The sequence below is a fragment of the Erinaceus europaeus genome, chromosome 8, assembly GCF_950295315.1.
Source record: "Erinaceus europaeus chromosome 8, mEriEur2.1, whole genome shotgun sequence".
Classification (NCBI taxonomy): Eukaryota; Metazoa; Chordata; class Mammalia; order Eulipotyphla; family Erinaceidae; genus Erinaceus; species Erinaceus europaeus.
Genome location: NC_080169.1, coordinates 3,367,331 through 3,383,980, shown reverse-complemented (window position 1 = coordinate 3,383,980; position 16,650 = coordinate 3,367,331). Strand labels below are relative to the sequence as shown.

General features: G+C 41.4%; 1 protein-coding gene across 1 annotated transcript in view; it reads right to left on the bottom strand.

Moving 5' to 3' along the window:
• The window catches only part of BMPER (BMP binding endothelial regulator), a 292,909-nt gene that overhangs the window by 159,828 nt on the left and 116,431 nt on the right, over nucleotides 1-16,650 (bottom strand). The window contains exons 8-9 of the mRNA XM_060195832.1: nucleotides 13,459-13,465; nucleotides 8,862-8,887 (exon numbers count right to left, since the gene is read on the bottom strand). Coding sequence (XP_060051815.1) covers nucleotides 8,862-8,887; nucleotides 13,459-13,465 — 33 coding nt within the window. The remainder of the gene's footprint in view (nucleotides 1-8,861; nucleotides 8,888-13,458; nucleotides 13,466-16,650) is intronic.

The window sequence follows — 16,650 nt, the reverse complement described above, 5'->3', positions numbered from 1 at the left end:
ATAAATATATATATATATATATATATATTCATGATATATTGATAGAAAGCAGGGAAACTGAGAGAGAAGAAGGAGAGATGCCTGCAGCACTACTTCATCACTCATGAGGTTTCCCTTCCGACGGTGTTGACTGGGGGATATGTTAACGTGTGCTCAAGCAGATACACCACCACCCAACCCCTTCTACTGTCTTGGTTTTCACCAGAGCACTGCTCAGTTCTGACTTATGGTGGTGCCGGGAAGCTTGGGTTGTCTTATTATCACTTTACCTACAGTGGCCGTGAAATGATTCGCATTGTATTATCTTTTCAAGTTATCAGTTTCCCGGTTCTGGAACTTCCCTCCTCATAAAAAAGACCTTTGTTTCTCTTGGAAGTCTCTTGGGTCCTGAGGTGCCTCAGGCATGAAAGTTGTTTGCATAACCGCTGTGCTATATCTCCCTAGCTCCTGGTGAAGACAGTTAAGGATGCTTCAGCTCCCAGAGAAAGCAACATGGCATTTGTGAGGTGAAGACTGTTAGAATGGCAAGAAAAGTGTACACAGGCTTCTGTGCCAATGAGCAGTTGGCTGGACCTTGGCCCTCTATGCTGCTATCAACTGCTTCAGCATCTCCTAGGAACTTACTGAAATGCAAATTCTCAGGCCTTGCTGAGTCTGAATCTCTGAGTGGAGCCCAGAAATGTGTATTTTAACAAGCACTTGGGATGAGTTACGTTTGAAAATCACTGCTTCACTCTACAGTTAATGAATCATTAGTATCACAAGACAGGATTTTTAAACTTTTCCTTGGGTCACTTCATACCTCCTAAAACCAGAACCCTAAATTCAAAATGATTACCCTTCAAGAGAGATCACTGATGAGTTCGCATTACTCAAGGCTAAGGAGCACAGTCAACAGAAACACTCTGCGGAGTGTCTGAATTTCCCTGGGGATGCTGACAACATATTCCAATTCCTTCATCCCTCCAGCCTCAGCAGCACTGCCCAAATCCCTTCTGGATTTAATACCAAGTTGATTTCTGATTAATTCAAGTTAATCCCTGTTGTTTTTAGTCAAACAAGAGCAACGATACTGACTAGCACCAACATTTTACCTGAAATTTCTGAGTTGGCAATAAACATATATTAATTGATCACTGGACACTGTGACCCTGGCAGAAAGAACGAGAAAGAAAGGAGGGAAGCAGAGAGGGAGGGAGGGAGGGAGGAAGGAAGGAAGGAAGGAAGGAGAAAGAAAAAGAGAGAAAGAAAGGAAACGAGCAAGCTTTTCCTGATTGCTAAGAGAATACATGTGGCAAGAGACTTCCAAAAGAAACAAAGGTGTTTTTTATGAGGAGGGAAGTTATAGAACTGGAAAACTGAGAACTTGAAAAGATAATGCATCCACTATAGCTGAAGTATAACAAGACAACTCAAGCACATGGAACAAACCCCTTCTCAGTTCAGACACAACTTAATGCCACTGAGGAAAAATAAATGTTAGATTATGATTTTACATTGTAGTCACTCATCTGAGAGATCACTGAGAGCTTAAAATGTGACAGATGAAAGAATCTAGACAAATATAGTCCTGATTTTGAAAGAGAAAGTTGAATTCTGGAATTTTCAGTCCAATCCATTTAACAGTCTGGTTTCCAGATTTTTTCAGATATTGAACTAAACACACAGACTTTAACATTCAAGAAAATAAGATGACAATAGGTAAGAACAACAACTATACAAGAAGCAATCACAGTTAAAAAAATTTTTTTTAATCCCCCTGGCTTTGTTTTAGATAATCACTGTAGACCAAGCTGCTTCTTTAACTTACAGGCTTTTCATTATTTTTATAGGCAGAGAATATAATAATATAATATATATGGAGAATAAAGAATAAATACCACCCAAAACAAGCATTTTCATTAGCATGCTCAAGATAATAAGGAGGGAAGATTATGGTCTTGATTGAGCTTTCAAAAAATTTGTATTTAAAAAAATAGGAAATAGGGCCTGGGTGGTGGCACATCTGGTTGAGAGCACCTGCTACAGTGCACAAGGACCCAGGTTCGAGCCCCCAGTCCCCACCTGCAGAGGGAAAGCTTTTCAAGTGGTGAAGCAGTATTGCAGGTGTCTCTCTGTCTCTCTCCCCCTCTAACACCCCATTCCCTCTTGATTTCTGGCTGTCTCTATCCAATAAATAAATAAAGATAAAAAAGTTTTTTTAAAAAATAGGAAATAACAAAAACACTTCTGTAAATTAATATTAAAGCTGAATGTAACTGATGTAAGATACATCCAATAAACAGATATTCATCATATCTGTGCTGATTTCATTGTTTTCTTTAGTGAACTATCAGCTATTTGCAAAATTTTCTGGAGATTTATTTATAACCTTCATTCCACAATTTAAGATAACTTTTTTTTTTCCTATAAAGCTATAAATTTGCCCAGCCAAGAATTTCTATGCCATACTTTTCAGGAGCTGACTCTCTACAGATGGAAAGAAATCCCATGCTCTAGGGCCCTGGCACAGTTCTGTACAGAGCAGCCAGGAGACTTCAGACTGACAGGAGATTAATGGGCTGCTTGAACTGGCCCAGATTCACTGCATCACAAGGATGCCTTCAAGGACAAGGCAAAGGGACGCGGGGCTGCCTTAGACACACTCCCAGAGCATAATGTGACTTGCTTTAAACACATTCCTCCTCTCCGCACTCTGCTCCCTAGATGTTCTGCATTCCAGGGAGACTCCCATCTGCTGCTGCTGCTTCTCCACAGACAGTGAGCATGACGCACCTCCCTTGCTTCTGACCACAGTGGAACCACTCTCAAAAAACAGTGGAACTCTTGCATCTCCTGTTCACTGTGCTCTCTTCTTGCTTCATCCGTGTCCTTTTGCCATTCCCACATTTCCCTACTTGCAAGCCATAAACAAACAAACAAACAAAAACCTCCACACAGCATGCCTTTTCTAAAGACGCAGTGATACTCCTTGGGTTTAATTCATTAGCTTACTTATTCGTCTTTCAACAAGTTTTACATGAGCACCAGTATTTGCCAGACACTAAGAAAGGATAGCAGAGATGGTCCGTGTCCTCATGGAACTTCCAAAGAAACAAGAGATCAGACAAGGAAATAATCTTACCCTACAATATAGTCAGACTGAGTGTTAAATGCAATGTGAGGGAGAGAGGGGGAGGGGGAGGGGGAGAGGGAGAGAGAGAGAGAGAGAGAGAGAGAAAAACCTTTTAATATTTATTTTTAAAAGACAATCAGATCATCATTTTTGAAAGTATAACTTGCAAAAATGTAAAGTTCACGGTAACTGCAGTATGACTATAAGAAAAGATTATCATAGATGCTGTAAATTTTGGAAGGAAATCAGTGGGATACATGGATGGGACAGCATAACAGACCAAGTGCACAGATGAACCTTAGCCTCATGCAAACAGGAAGGATCAGACATGAAGTACCGACTATGTTGCATCCTTGCCAGCAAATCAAGCTTACCTCCAATCAGCCCTCCAGGTAGACACACTAGATTCCCAAGGACAGAAGAACTTACTAAAATACATGTAGGGAACAATACCTAAATTCTGAGAGGCTCTAGGATGCATTTGTGTGATGATTAATGTCAGTTCCTTCCAGATGTCAAAATTGGATTATTTCCTTTTCTGGCTTATAGTAGAAGGCGAGATTGAAACGGGGACTTCATGCCTTAGGCATGAATGTATTTTGCATCACCACTATGCTGTCTCCCTGGCCTTATTTTCAGAATTATTGAGAGAATAGTCTTTTTTCTGCTTCTTCTTTTATTGCCACCAGGGTTATTGCTGTGGCCGGGTGCCCGCGCTAGGAATCTACCACTCCCTGAGGCCATTTTTTCCTTTTTATTTTTATTCCTGTTTTCTTTTACTACAGATGCACTTATTTCTTCAACAGTGTATTTAAGGTTATATTTAAATAGTGTATTTAAGGTTATATTTAGAGTTCTTGTTAAAATGTTTTATTTATTTATTTGGGTAGAGACAGACAGATAAATCGAAAGGGGAGTAGAGAGAGGTAGAAGGAAAGAGAGACTCTGCTGACCTGATTCACCACTTGTGAAGCTCCCCCCCCCCCCGCCCCACAGGTGGGGGCTGGGGGCTCGAACCCCTGTCCTTGTATACATGCTTGCTACAAAGAATGTGCACTTAATGGGTGTGCCACCACCTGGTCCCTACTTTAGAGTCCTTATCTTTTAAAAATCCATGTTGAATTATAAATACATGAAGTGATTTCTATCTAGAATGTTCTTCAAAATTTGTGTTGGCTGAAAGTTGCTTTAAGTATGTCTCAGTGATGACCCTGGCACTGAGGGTCTCTTTATACTAGTCTTAGATCTGGAATGTATTCATTTTCATTAAAATTTCTGGGGGAAAAAAAAGTATGGTTTTGGTAATGGTTTAACAGCCTTAAACTTACAAAAAAAATTCATAGAACAATATATTGAAATGAGTGAATTTTATGATAAATAAATTATATTTTGATGGTGTTTAATATAAAATGAAATATTTCCCCTCTTGAAACTTAAAAAAGTAATAAAAACTCATTAAGACAAGGAAACCAGTTGGGAAGTTAAATCGAGAGGTAATGAATTCAGATGGGTGGTATTTGTGGAGATGAAGATTCTACCCATCATGCTGAGTGAGCCATGTTTGGGCTTTGGCTCCTGTAAGTATTGTTGTCATGGTGTTGGTTCAGGCTTCCAGGGGGAGATATCTGGCTATCCCACAAGTATGACAACCCAAAATACATCAATGAAGAAATCTGACTTTTCAAAAAAAAAAAAAACTGAGTTGCTTTTTTAACAAAGCTTAGAAATAGCAGGTGGTTATAGTCGTAATAGGAATTCATTTTGAGATCATCTTTAAAAGAAAATTTAATTCAATTATATATTGTTCTAATTGTCCCCACACACACAGCCTTGTCAAGCACATTCTTACATCTTTGACCCTTTTATTTCGCTGTTCTTGATGTTGTATGGGTAGACCACTAGTAGCAATGGCCTACGTGGTGCATCCCGTGAGTACCCACTCATTGGGGAAACTGATGATCCTTCCTAGCCGACTGAATCCACATGGATCCCAGTCACTTTCAAAGCCAGCAACAAGCAGCTCCTGACAGCTTTCAACCTGACGCTGTTGACTGGCTACGGAAGAAGGGCAAACGCTAGAAGAAGAAGTATAACCTTTTGCATGCTCTTTCATTTTATTTTTCTCCTGGATTTGAGACAGTAATGATTTCCCAACTCCCAAAATCCCCAAAGAAAGGAGGGATATAGCAAGAAAGAAATGGAGAAATGGTAAAATTGTGTGTGTGTGTGTGTGTCTGTGTGTGTGTGTGTCTGTGTGTGTGTGACTCTGTGTGTGTGTGTGTATAATGGAAACAGAAGTTACTAACTTCTGCCCTTTTCTGAAAAACAGTCTAAAGAACGGCAGATTAACATATAGTAAACTGAAAATTAAGTCAATTTCCCTAACTGCACTAGGATGCATTTGTGTGATGATTAATATCAGTTCCTTCCAGATGTCAGAATTGGATCATTTCCTTTTCTGGTTTACGGTGGAAGGAGAGACTGAAACTGGACTTGATGCCTTCGGCATGAAAGTGTTTTGCATCGCCACTGTGCTGTCTCCATGAGAGAATAGTCTTTCTTCTGCTTCTTCTTTTATTGCCACCAGGGTTATTGCTGTGGCCGGGTGCCCGCGCTAGGAATCTACCACTCCCTGAGGCCATTTTTTCCTTTTTATTTTTATTCCTATTTTTTTACTTGAGAGGACAGAAAGAAATTGAGAAGGGTGGGGAGGTAAGAGAAAAAGAGAAAAGCTTAGATACGTGCAGAGCTGCTTCACTGCTTTGGAAGTACCCTGCTGCCAGTGGGGAGTGGGGTCTTGAAAACAGGACCTTACGTGGGTCCTGGAGCACAGTGCTACGTGTGCCTAACTGGTGCGCCACCACCAGCCCCTAAGAGAATATTCTTTAAGGTTCTGGATGATTATGTTTGTGAGAACTTCTCAGCAACTCATTAAAATTTACCATTTAAATGATATTTGGAAGCAAATAAATGAAATGAGACTCAGAGAAGAAGCACCCGACTGCCACAGAATTATTAGCTTGCGCTTCCTTTTAGCTTACAAACGTTCCTTCTACTGAGTCTTTGTACAGCATGTCAGTACAGAGTTTGTATTGGAAAGCTGATTTCTCTTACTTCCCTCTTACTAAATTCTATGCCCCTTACCAATTTCATCCTAATAATTTGCAGATTTCCTTTGGATCCATTTACTCCTGTTGTTGCTATTTTGAGGCCATCGCAATTGCTGCCTGACATTCAACTCTGGATGCAGACTTTGGGTTTTTCCTTTCAATTAAATGCTTCCAGAAACAAAATTTCATAAAATGGGTTCACCCTAGCTGACTCAGATCTGAAAGCTTTTCCAAAGATATTTTACAGGGAAAATATTACTGCCTTTAAACCTCAAGCACGAAGCTCTGGGTTTCGATGTGAATTTGGGTCTCATTTTCCATACCTTCATTATGAAAACTTTTCTTTTCTAAGAAGAACCCATATCTTTGAATCGTGTTTGCTCTCCTTATCTTAAGGAACTTCCAGGTACAACACAAGCTTGATTTTCCTGTCTTGACTAACTGAAAGCAGCAAAGCCCTTATTTATATTCTACTTCTAAATATTTTCCTTTCACAGAAATCTTTACTCATCCTCATAGAGAGTGGAAGGAGGATTTGTGAGAGTAAAATTCTGTACGTGCAAAGTATCTTCTGATTTCCTTCCAATGGTACTTTCAGTGGAAGTCAAACAAAGTTTCTCATAAATTCTTGAATATGCAGTATCCTCCTGTCTGTCACTACTCAACAGAAAGGCCCTGGATGGGTGCATCTGACTGCTCACCTGAGAGCCTGTTAGAAATGCTCAGCTGGGCTAGGTGGTGGCCTACCCAGTAAGCACACACCTTTCCATGTGCAAAGACCTAGCTGTGGGCCCCAGCAAGTCTTCAGGTGTCTATCTTCCTTTCTCCCTCTCTCCCTCTTCTTCCTCTCTTAATTTCTCTTTGTCCTTCAAAGTAAAATTGAAAGAAGAAAAAAAAAAAAGTGAAAGACCAGGAAGATTTCTCAGAAGATGCTAACTGACCTTAATTTCTAAGATGAAAAGCAGCAGACATTAGGTACCACAAGAGCAGAATCAGGAATTCAAGCAGATACAACACACTTGAAGAGGTTTGTGCTTTATGAGACGTGTAACGTGGGTGGATGCATACAAATTCGGACCTGGGAGGGGTGGGGGTGGCAGGCAGGCAGTGGTGTGCCTGGCTAAGTGCTCACATTACAACATGCAAGGACCCAATTTCAAACCCTTGGTCTCCACCTGCAGGAGAAAGCTTCATGCGTGGTGAAGCAGGGCTGCAGATGTCTATGTCTCTCTCTCTCTCTCTCTCTCTCTCTCTCTCTCTCTCTATCTATCTATCTATCTTCCCTTCCCTCTTAATTTCTCTCTATCTCTATCCAATAATACATATTTTTTAAAAGTTCAGAACTTGAAGTAATTGTGTATCTATTACACTGACACTGGAAAGGAGTAGGCTGAATTATGGTATTTGATCAGAATCACTGAAATAGTTACCTTACTGAAAAATATTACTAAATGGCCACTTCTTTGCTATTCTGTACAACCAGTCAATGCATGCTCACAGCAAAATTCTAGAGACTCAATCAAATCAATGCTCTTGAGAAAAACATTTTGGGAATTTCCAATTTTCTGGAAGTAAAGCCTGAAACTAGCTGAACAGATTAAGGTGGGGGGAGAGGAAGAGGGAGAAGGAAAGGGAGAGAGAGAGAGAGAGAGAAAGAGAGAGAGAGAGAGAGAGAAAGAGAGAGAGAGAGAGACTTGGAAATCCTTTACTAATTTATCTATTTAGCTTGTCATCTTTTTTATATCAGGGTTTTCTACTTAGTCCTTGTATCTCTGTCTCCAGAAAGAACAGCCAAAGCACCGTCTCGTACATGTACAAACTTTCGGTAGGAATGCATGCTTTTCCTACAACAGGACACTCACATCATGATATCTAGCATTTTTCTGAATACTGTTACCACATGGGTAGTAACAATATCACTTGTCAGTCCAGTCAGGTGTGCTCACGATATATAGAAGTGGGCAGTGAGACCGTCAAATGTTTCTTGCACGCAGCGACCAGTGTTACCCTAACTAGAGCAAACAGGCTTTCCCAACAAGTCTTCCCTCCACTAAGAAAGTGTTCTCATAAAAGACATGATTCAGTAGTTCAGTCTCCTTTTGCAAACACTTACGGGTTCAGAAAGAGCATCACCTAACCTCAGAGCTTTCTAAAATGCAATCAAGAAAAGTATAGAGAATTCTGCTTGAACATGTTAATTTTGCCCCTGATAAAGTACGTTTGAATGAATATTTGCTTGGCATGATGCTATGCCTACCATGGGCAACAGAGATGCAGGGATTGTGATTCAAGTTAGCACTGAGACAAAGATGTCCACTATTAACTTTGGATTACTGTCATTGAAGTGTTAACTGGTAACTGTACAGTAATTAAAACACAGATGTCCTTTACAGAAGAAAAATTATAATTATTATTTATTGTTGTCATTAAATGTTATTTTATGTGGAAGTCCAAGCAAAACCCCATAAAGCATTATCAACTGAATGTTACACACTTCTCCAGAGCTTTACCCCACTAGAAAGATAGAAACAGGCTGGGAGTATGGATTGACCTGTCAATACCCATGTGCAGGGAGAAGCAATTACAGAAGCCAGACCTTCCACCTTCTGCTCCCCATAATGATTCTGGGCCAATACTCCTGGAGGGATAAAGAACAGGAGAGCTTCCAATGGAGGAGATGTGATACGGAACTCTGGTGGTGGGAACTGTGTGGAATTATACCCCTCTTATCCTACAGTCTTGTCGATCATTATTAAATCAATATAATAATAATAATACATTACTAAAAGTAAATACTGGGAAACTTTTCCCTACTTGTTTCAATAAGGTAAATATTTTATGACTATTTCCTATTTAGTTTCCCAAATTTAGTCTTCCTAAAACACTGAACTATGTTCACGCTACAAAAAAATAATAATAATAATAATAACAAACTAAACGGATTGTGTGGGGACAGACAGCATAATGGTTATGCAAAGAGACTCTCATGCCTAAGGCTCCAAGGTCCCAGGTTCAATCTCCTGTACCATCATGAACCAGAGCTCTGGCTAAAAAAAACTAAACAGACTGTTTACAAAACTGATACAGAATGATGAGAAAATTGGAAAAATCATAGGTGACAAAAAATTAAGATAAAACAATCATAAAATAAGAGACATGGGAAAAGTTAAAATTTAAAATCTCCTATTACAAAGAAACTCTATCATAGTGACACAAAACTATAAGCTCTCGAAAGTCAAATAAATTTAGCTACATAAAAATATTCTGCAGGGAAAAAATTACTGAATCAATGTTGAAAAGTCGAGAATACAGCACACATAATAAACATGCCAGGGGCTGGGTCCTTGCACATTGCAACATGTGCGCTCAACCAGGTGCACCACCATCTGGTCCCCCAACTTCTTTATATTGTAACATTTCTAAAATCTGAGTCTTATAGTCAATAGTTTCTTAAATTGAATGAGTTTCAATGCATAAAAAGATTCAGTTGTATTCTGTAGGTAGATCTTGAGAAACAAGCACAGAAAAGGAAACCACAAGGGGAAGGAAGTCTCAGCATAGTGTAGTGCTTTGCACCACAGCAAAGGACTGAAGGGGAGGGGAGGGGAGGGGAGGGGAGGGGAGGGGAGGGGAGGGGAGGGGAGGGGAGGGGAGGGGAGGGGAGGGGAGGGGAGGGGGAAGGGGAAGGGGAAGGGGAAGGGGAAGGGGAAGGGGAAGGGGAAGGGGAAGGGGAAGGGGAAGGGGAAGGGGAAGGGGAAGGGAAGGGAAGGGAAGGGAAGGGAAGGGAAGGGAAGGGAAGGGAAGGGAAGGGAAGGGAAGGGAAGGGAAGGGAAGGGGAAGGGGAAGGGGAAGGGGAAGGGGAAGGGGAGGGGAGGGGAGGGGAAGGGGAGGGGAGGGGAGGGGAGGGGAGGGAAGGGGGAAGGGGAAGGGGAAGGGGAAGGGGAAGGGGAAGGGGAAGGGAAGGGAAGGGGAAGGGAAGGGAAGGGAAGGGAAGGGGGAAGGGGAAGGGGAAGGGGAAGGGGAAGGGAGGGGAAGGATACAGAAGACACTGGCGTCCTGGTGCATGATGGTGGAAGAGGACTTAAGTTGGAGGTGAGGCAGACACCTGTCATAAGGTGAAAAGAATCAGAACTATGTTTCAACAACTGTACTGTAAGCCGATAAGCTCCCATTAAAATGATTCCTAATAATAACTGAACTCAGAGAAAATCAGATTCAAACTATAATGGAATAGCATTTTTTTACCCATCATGTTGATGAAAACAATACAGATATTATATTAGCAAGACACAGGTCACAGGGCACTCTCACACACTATTAATGGAGGTGAAAATCACTACCGCTTTGGTGAAGTTTGGCGCTTTCCAAAAACAATTAAAATACACATCCTCTTTGATCGACTTTAGTTCTAGGAATTTGTCCTAAAGCAATATTTTCAAATGTGTGCAATGAAATAGGTACAATATATATTCATGACATCACTGTTTATAATAGCAAAAGATCTTACGGAACACAGACTTACATTCACGAATAAAATTACTCTATACCCATGAGTAAATCACTGTATATCTATAAATGATAGAACTTGCAGCCATTGAAAACACTGGGACAGGGCTTTAAAACATTGATTTGGAGCAAGATACAAGATCTATATTAACTGAAAAGAGCAGTATATGCTGGAGTCCGTAAAGTAATGTAATTTGTAGGTTAATGGGTATATATAGATGAAAACAAATATTCTGTGGCTACAAGTGCATAGACTAGGGAAGAATGAAGGAAAACCTTGTAGCTGTGGCTACCTCCACTGACCATGAAAGGACTGAGTGACAGGGCTGCGTGAGAGAAGTCTTTTTCACAGTTTACCATTTAGTGCCTCAGAAATGTACCTGTGCAGGTATGGTGATGGAGGGAGAGCTTGGGAAGGTTGAGGTGCCTTCAGGAGATGCAGATGATCCTGTGACAATCAACCTTTTCTCAAGAAAGTGATTACATGTTTAAATTTTAAAACAATAGAGCAAAGGGGACAATTATATTGTGAAATATATACTAGACTTTTGGTGATGAACTTGATGTAATATATGCAAGGGTTGGTTTTCAAAAATGCACAGAGGAAATTCACATATTTTAAAACAGCAGTTGCTTCCACCAAACAAGGCGGTGAGGTCTAGATGCATGATGGTCCAGCCCCAACCAATGTTCTTGGCAATCGTGCAGTGAGACCTCCTTGTAAGAAGCTGTACCCAGGTGTCCGCAACTTTCCCGGAAAGCATTATTGCTGGCCTCCCAAAAAAAATGATTTGCAGGAGGGGAATATAAAGAAGTAACGCTAGTAACATCAGCTAGTGTTCTCCAGAATCATGCATTGGCTTATGTGGAGCCAGGGATGGAAGCTGGAACTCGCTGATGCAAGTCCTGCACTCCACCCACCCAGGCACTGCCCCAACACCTCTTCAGCTTTCATTTTGAAAGATTTTAAAACTTCCTAAGAAACTTTCTTATGAATTACAAGAACAGTGCAAGGACCCACCATATTCCCTCACACCTAGACATACCCATGTTTACTACTCTGCAGCAACTGACAGATTCGGAAACATTTAAGATTCATTTGTAAGCACGTCAGGACTAATTAAACACGTAACTCCCAGAACTGAAAACAGTTTTCTTTTGCCTTTTTTAACCACAATGTAATTCCTAGACTCGGGAAATTTAATATTAATGCAATACTGCAACATGCAATTCACAAATCTCTCTAATTTTTAATATTATCTAATCTTCCTAACACCTTCTATAATAAATTGTTGTAACCTAGTGGCTCTGATCATGTTTTACACTTGGTTGCAGTGTCTCTTTCATTATTTGAACTGGGAAAAAAATTATCCTATCTTTGTTTTTCCTCCAGGATTACTGCTAGGGCTCAGTGCCTGCACTACCAATCCATGGTTGTCGGATTATTGTTTATCTGTTTGTCACTGTTGTTGTTGTTATTGCTTTTGTTGTTGTTGGACAGGACAGAGAGAAATCAAGAGAAGAAGACAGAGAGGGGAAGAGAAAGACAGACACCTGCAGACCTGCTTCACCGCTTGTGAACCGACCTCCCTGCAGGTAGAGGGGGTGGGTGGCTTGAACCTGGATGCTTATGCCAGTCCTTGCGCTTTGCACCATGCGCACTTAACCTGCTGAACTACCGCCCAGACCCCTAATTTGTTTTTTATTCTTCACATAATTGACATTTTTTTTAAGAATCTGGACCAGAATGTAATTTGAATTTTTCTAATTCAATATCTTCATGATCAGATTCAACTACAGAATCCTAGCAGGAAAACTCCACAAGAGATGTTTCAATCATCGCTTAATATGGCAGCTTTCTTTCCTTAGAATGGTAGTATGATTATGTCAATGTTCTCAAGCTCTTTGAGAGAAACTATCAAAGTCTATTCACCCAAAATTTACTTATAAAAAAATCAAAACAAAAAAAAATTACTCGTAAAGTAAAATAAAAAAACACACCAGTAATTTCTAAAAAAAAAAAAAATCATACGCACAAAAGTCAAGGTTTTGTTCTAGTTGATCTGTAGGGAGTTCTAATTATCAGTCTCTCTTTGAATTCAATAATAAGTGTTTATTGTTATGCACACAGTAGAATTTGGAGCCCACTGTTCTTAGATACAGTATACACTAAGGAGGCAACAATGACTCCAACACTCTCCCTCTGCCTCTGCTTTACCATTCTCCTGAGCCCTCATGCCTCTTAGATGTGCATGCATTTGGCTATTTCTCTTGGTAATGACCCAGTCTCCACGGAATGCAAGCCTCAGAAGCAGAAGCATTTTTATCTTCCTAGCTCACTGTTTCCTCCTGACGCTTAGTACACAGGCACACAGTCAGACTCTCAGTCTAGTAAGTTCACAGTACAGATTAACACACGAGGGAAAGGATGAATGGTTTCACTTTTACACTCAATTCTAAAATGTGCCAATGTTGCAAAGGCATCAAGAGTTGGGATATCTGACCGTGAGAGATCACACAGCAGTAGACTTTGGGACTTGCAGGGCAGAAAGCCTGGGTTGGATCCCCACCACCACCAATAACCAGAGCTAAGTTCTCCTATGGTGATGGAAGGCAGGAAGGAAGAGAGAGACAGGTGGAGGGACGGAGAGAGGCCACAAAACTGCCTTTCAAAGAGAATCTGATCAAACTGTCCCTAAACTTCTTTTCTATCTTCTTTTGTCATACCTGGACACTCTACAAGTGAAAACTGTAAGATTCACACGTTCATTACAGAGAAGAGTTCCAAATGAACAGTTTGAAATGAGCAGTCATTAGGTAATAAATAAAATAAAGTAAAAGGACAGTTACTGATCAGTTTACTATGAAAACAAAACCTGTAGATAAAACTTGACCTTGAATCTCTGGATGTGAAACCCTCCAGAGACAAGACCATAGGATGAGAGGGGTACAACTCCACACAGTTCCCACCACCAGAACTCCGTATCCCATGCCCTCCCCTGATAGCTTTCCTATTCTTTATCCCTCTGGAAGTATGGACCCAGGGTCATTGTGGGATGCAGAAAGTGGAAGGTCTGGCTTCTGTTATTGCTCAAAGCTGAACATTCTTCCAGGTGTGCCACCAGCCAGCCAGCAGCCAGACCGCCTCCTAAAACTCTCCTAACAGTGTAGACCAGTGCGCACCGTAAAGCCTTTCTCATGCTAGTGAAAATGCGGAAGGACAAAAATTATTACGTAACCAAGATCATGTTCAACAACAAACCTCCCTATATTTGATCCTCCTTGTGGGAAGAAGACATATTTATTTTAAATTTGAGGTTGTTGATCTTAATCCAGAACTATCTTGCTGAATCTGAGTCACAAAAGCAAAAGCGTGCCTGAGAAGTCTAGGCACAGAGCCACCAAATTCACCATGTTCTGAGCAGATGAGCTAGCTTACGTCCTGATGCCAAGGCAGGCAAAGGGGAAGGGGAAAAAAAGTGGGACATCATTACTTACACACATCCATCGCACATTCTGACTCAAGCTGTTGACAAAGCTTGATTTCCTCTCTGGGAACAGGCAAGAAAAGGGTTAGAGGCAGCTTTGGTGCAAGAAAGAATGACTTAGCGTGAAATATATTTACAGTATTGCAATTTTTTATTCAGGGCCTCCAAGCAGGCAGGGTGGGAACGGAGAGCTGAGGGGAGTTGCTTGCTAACCTCCACTAGGAGACTTCTGCTGACACCTGAGACCTCCCTCCTGTTGAGGCTCTAGAAAATTTGCCTACTTAGATTAAAGGAGGATAAAAAAAGACCAAAGAACGTCCTTGGCTTCTAAATCAGACTGGGCTTCCCTATAGACATGGTGTTCCCACTGCTCCCCTCATTGGCACAGCCAATAGCAACAACCCCTCTGACTGGTCAGCCCTGACCTCCGGTGCATGTTGTTCACCAAGGACTCCGCTAAAACTAAGCTGGAGGACAGACTTGTTTGAGGGGTCTGTGGACATTTGACGAAGAGGAGGTCATCTAAACTGCGTTATAAACACTCAAATAAATGGAGGTGCCGGCATTTTGAGAATCCCTTAAGGATCCACTTCCAAAGAAGGAAAAGCATTCAAAAGCTCATGGGTTGGAATCTGCCTTGACAGTCCAACAAGTCCTCATGACAAGGAGAAGACTTTGTGTTGCAGGGCCCTGACCAGACTGTCGCTGGGGTCTAGCTGACCTGGGCACAAACTCAAGAGCCCATTAGTGGGCTTTCCCAACCAGAACAAAGCTAATACATTCAGTTGTCCTTTCCAAATTTAGCCAAGTAACTAACTCCATTTGTCCTGAATAGGACAAGTCCAGGACTGCACATGTTAATGAACTGTCAGGAAATACTATGACTATGATTCCTACTGCTTTTTTTTTTATTCTTTTTAAAATTTTTTTAAATTTGTATTTACTTTCCCTTTTGTTGCCTTGTTTTTATTGTTGTAGTTATTATTGCTGTCGTTGTTGGATAGGACAGAGAGAAATGGAGAGAGGAGGGGAAGACAGAGGGGGGGAGAAAGAGATAGACCTACAGACTTGCTTCACCGCCTGTGAAGTGACTCCCCTGCAGGTGGGGAGCTGGGGGCTCGAACCGGGATCCTTACGCCGGTCCTTGTGCTTTGCACCATGTGCGCTTAACCCGCTGCGCTACCGCCCAACTCCTTTTTTATTTATTATCTTTTATTTGTTGGGTGAAACAGACAGAAGCTGAGAGGAAAGGGGATGATAAAGAGGGGGAGAGACAGAGAGACACCTGCAGCCCTGCTTCACCACTCGAGAAGCATCCCCCCACAGAAGGGGACTGGGGACTTGAACCCAGGTCCTTGCGCATTATAACATGGGCGTTCAACCTGATGAATCACCGCCCAGCCCCTGTAATTCCTATTTCTTAGAGATATCAAATGCTGAGGGCAGGGCAGTGGTACACCTAGGATGACCGCAAGATTCCGGGTTCGAACCCCCACTCCCCATCTGCAGGGGAGCTGCCACACAAGCAGTGAAGCAGGTCTGCAGGTGTCTTTTTTTTCTCTCTCTATCTCACCCTCGTCTCTCAATTTCTCAGTCCTGTCCAACCAATGGGGAGAAAATGGCCACCAGGAGCAGTGGATTCATAGTGCCTGTACCGAGTCCCAGTTATAACTCTGGAGGCAAAAAAACAAGCTAACAAATGCTGCATAACCCATTCAGCGAATGTGGTTGAGTGCCTACTATGTGTTAAGCTTTGTCTTAGGGAGCAAGAGCATAAATAGTAAGTAAAATTTACTTGCCCTAATGTTCTTGCCCTAATGGAGCTTATATGGACAGGGGAACAGGGAGGAGAAACAGGTAATTCAAATGCCGATTTTTATATTCATTTATTTATTTTCCCTTTTGTTGCTCTTGTTGTTTTTTATTGTTGTTGTGTTACTATTATTGTTATTATTGATGTCGTCGTTGTTGGATAGGACAGAGAGAAATGGAGAGAGGAGGGGAAGACAGAGAGGGGGAGAGAAAGAGAGACACCTGCAGACCTGCTTCACCGCCTGTGAAGCGACTCCCCTTGTCCTTGCGCTTCTTGCCACATGCGCTTAACCCACTGCGCTACTGCCTGACTCCCAGAAAAATGACTTCTATTGGTTGGTCAATATGGTGCTTCCAAGAAAAATAAAAAAATATATATAGACACACATATGTGTCTATATACACACACACACACACACACACACACACACACACTAGTGCTCAGTTCTGTTTTATGGTGGTGCAGAGGGGATTGAACCTGGGACTTCAGGGCCTCAGGCATAAACATCTTTCACATAACCATTATGCTATCTCCCCTGACCTGGAGGCAAAACTTTAAATCCCAGAAACTTCATTGTACTTTTTCTAAAACTGCTTATTCAAGTGCTTTTACTTAATG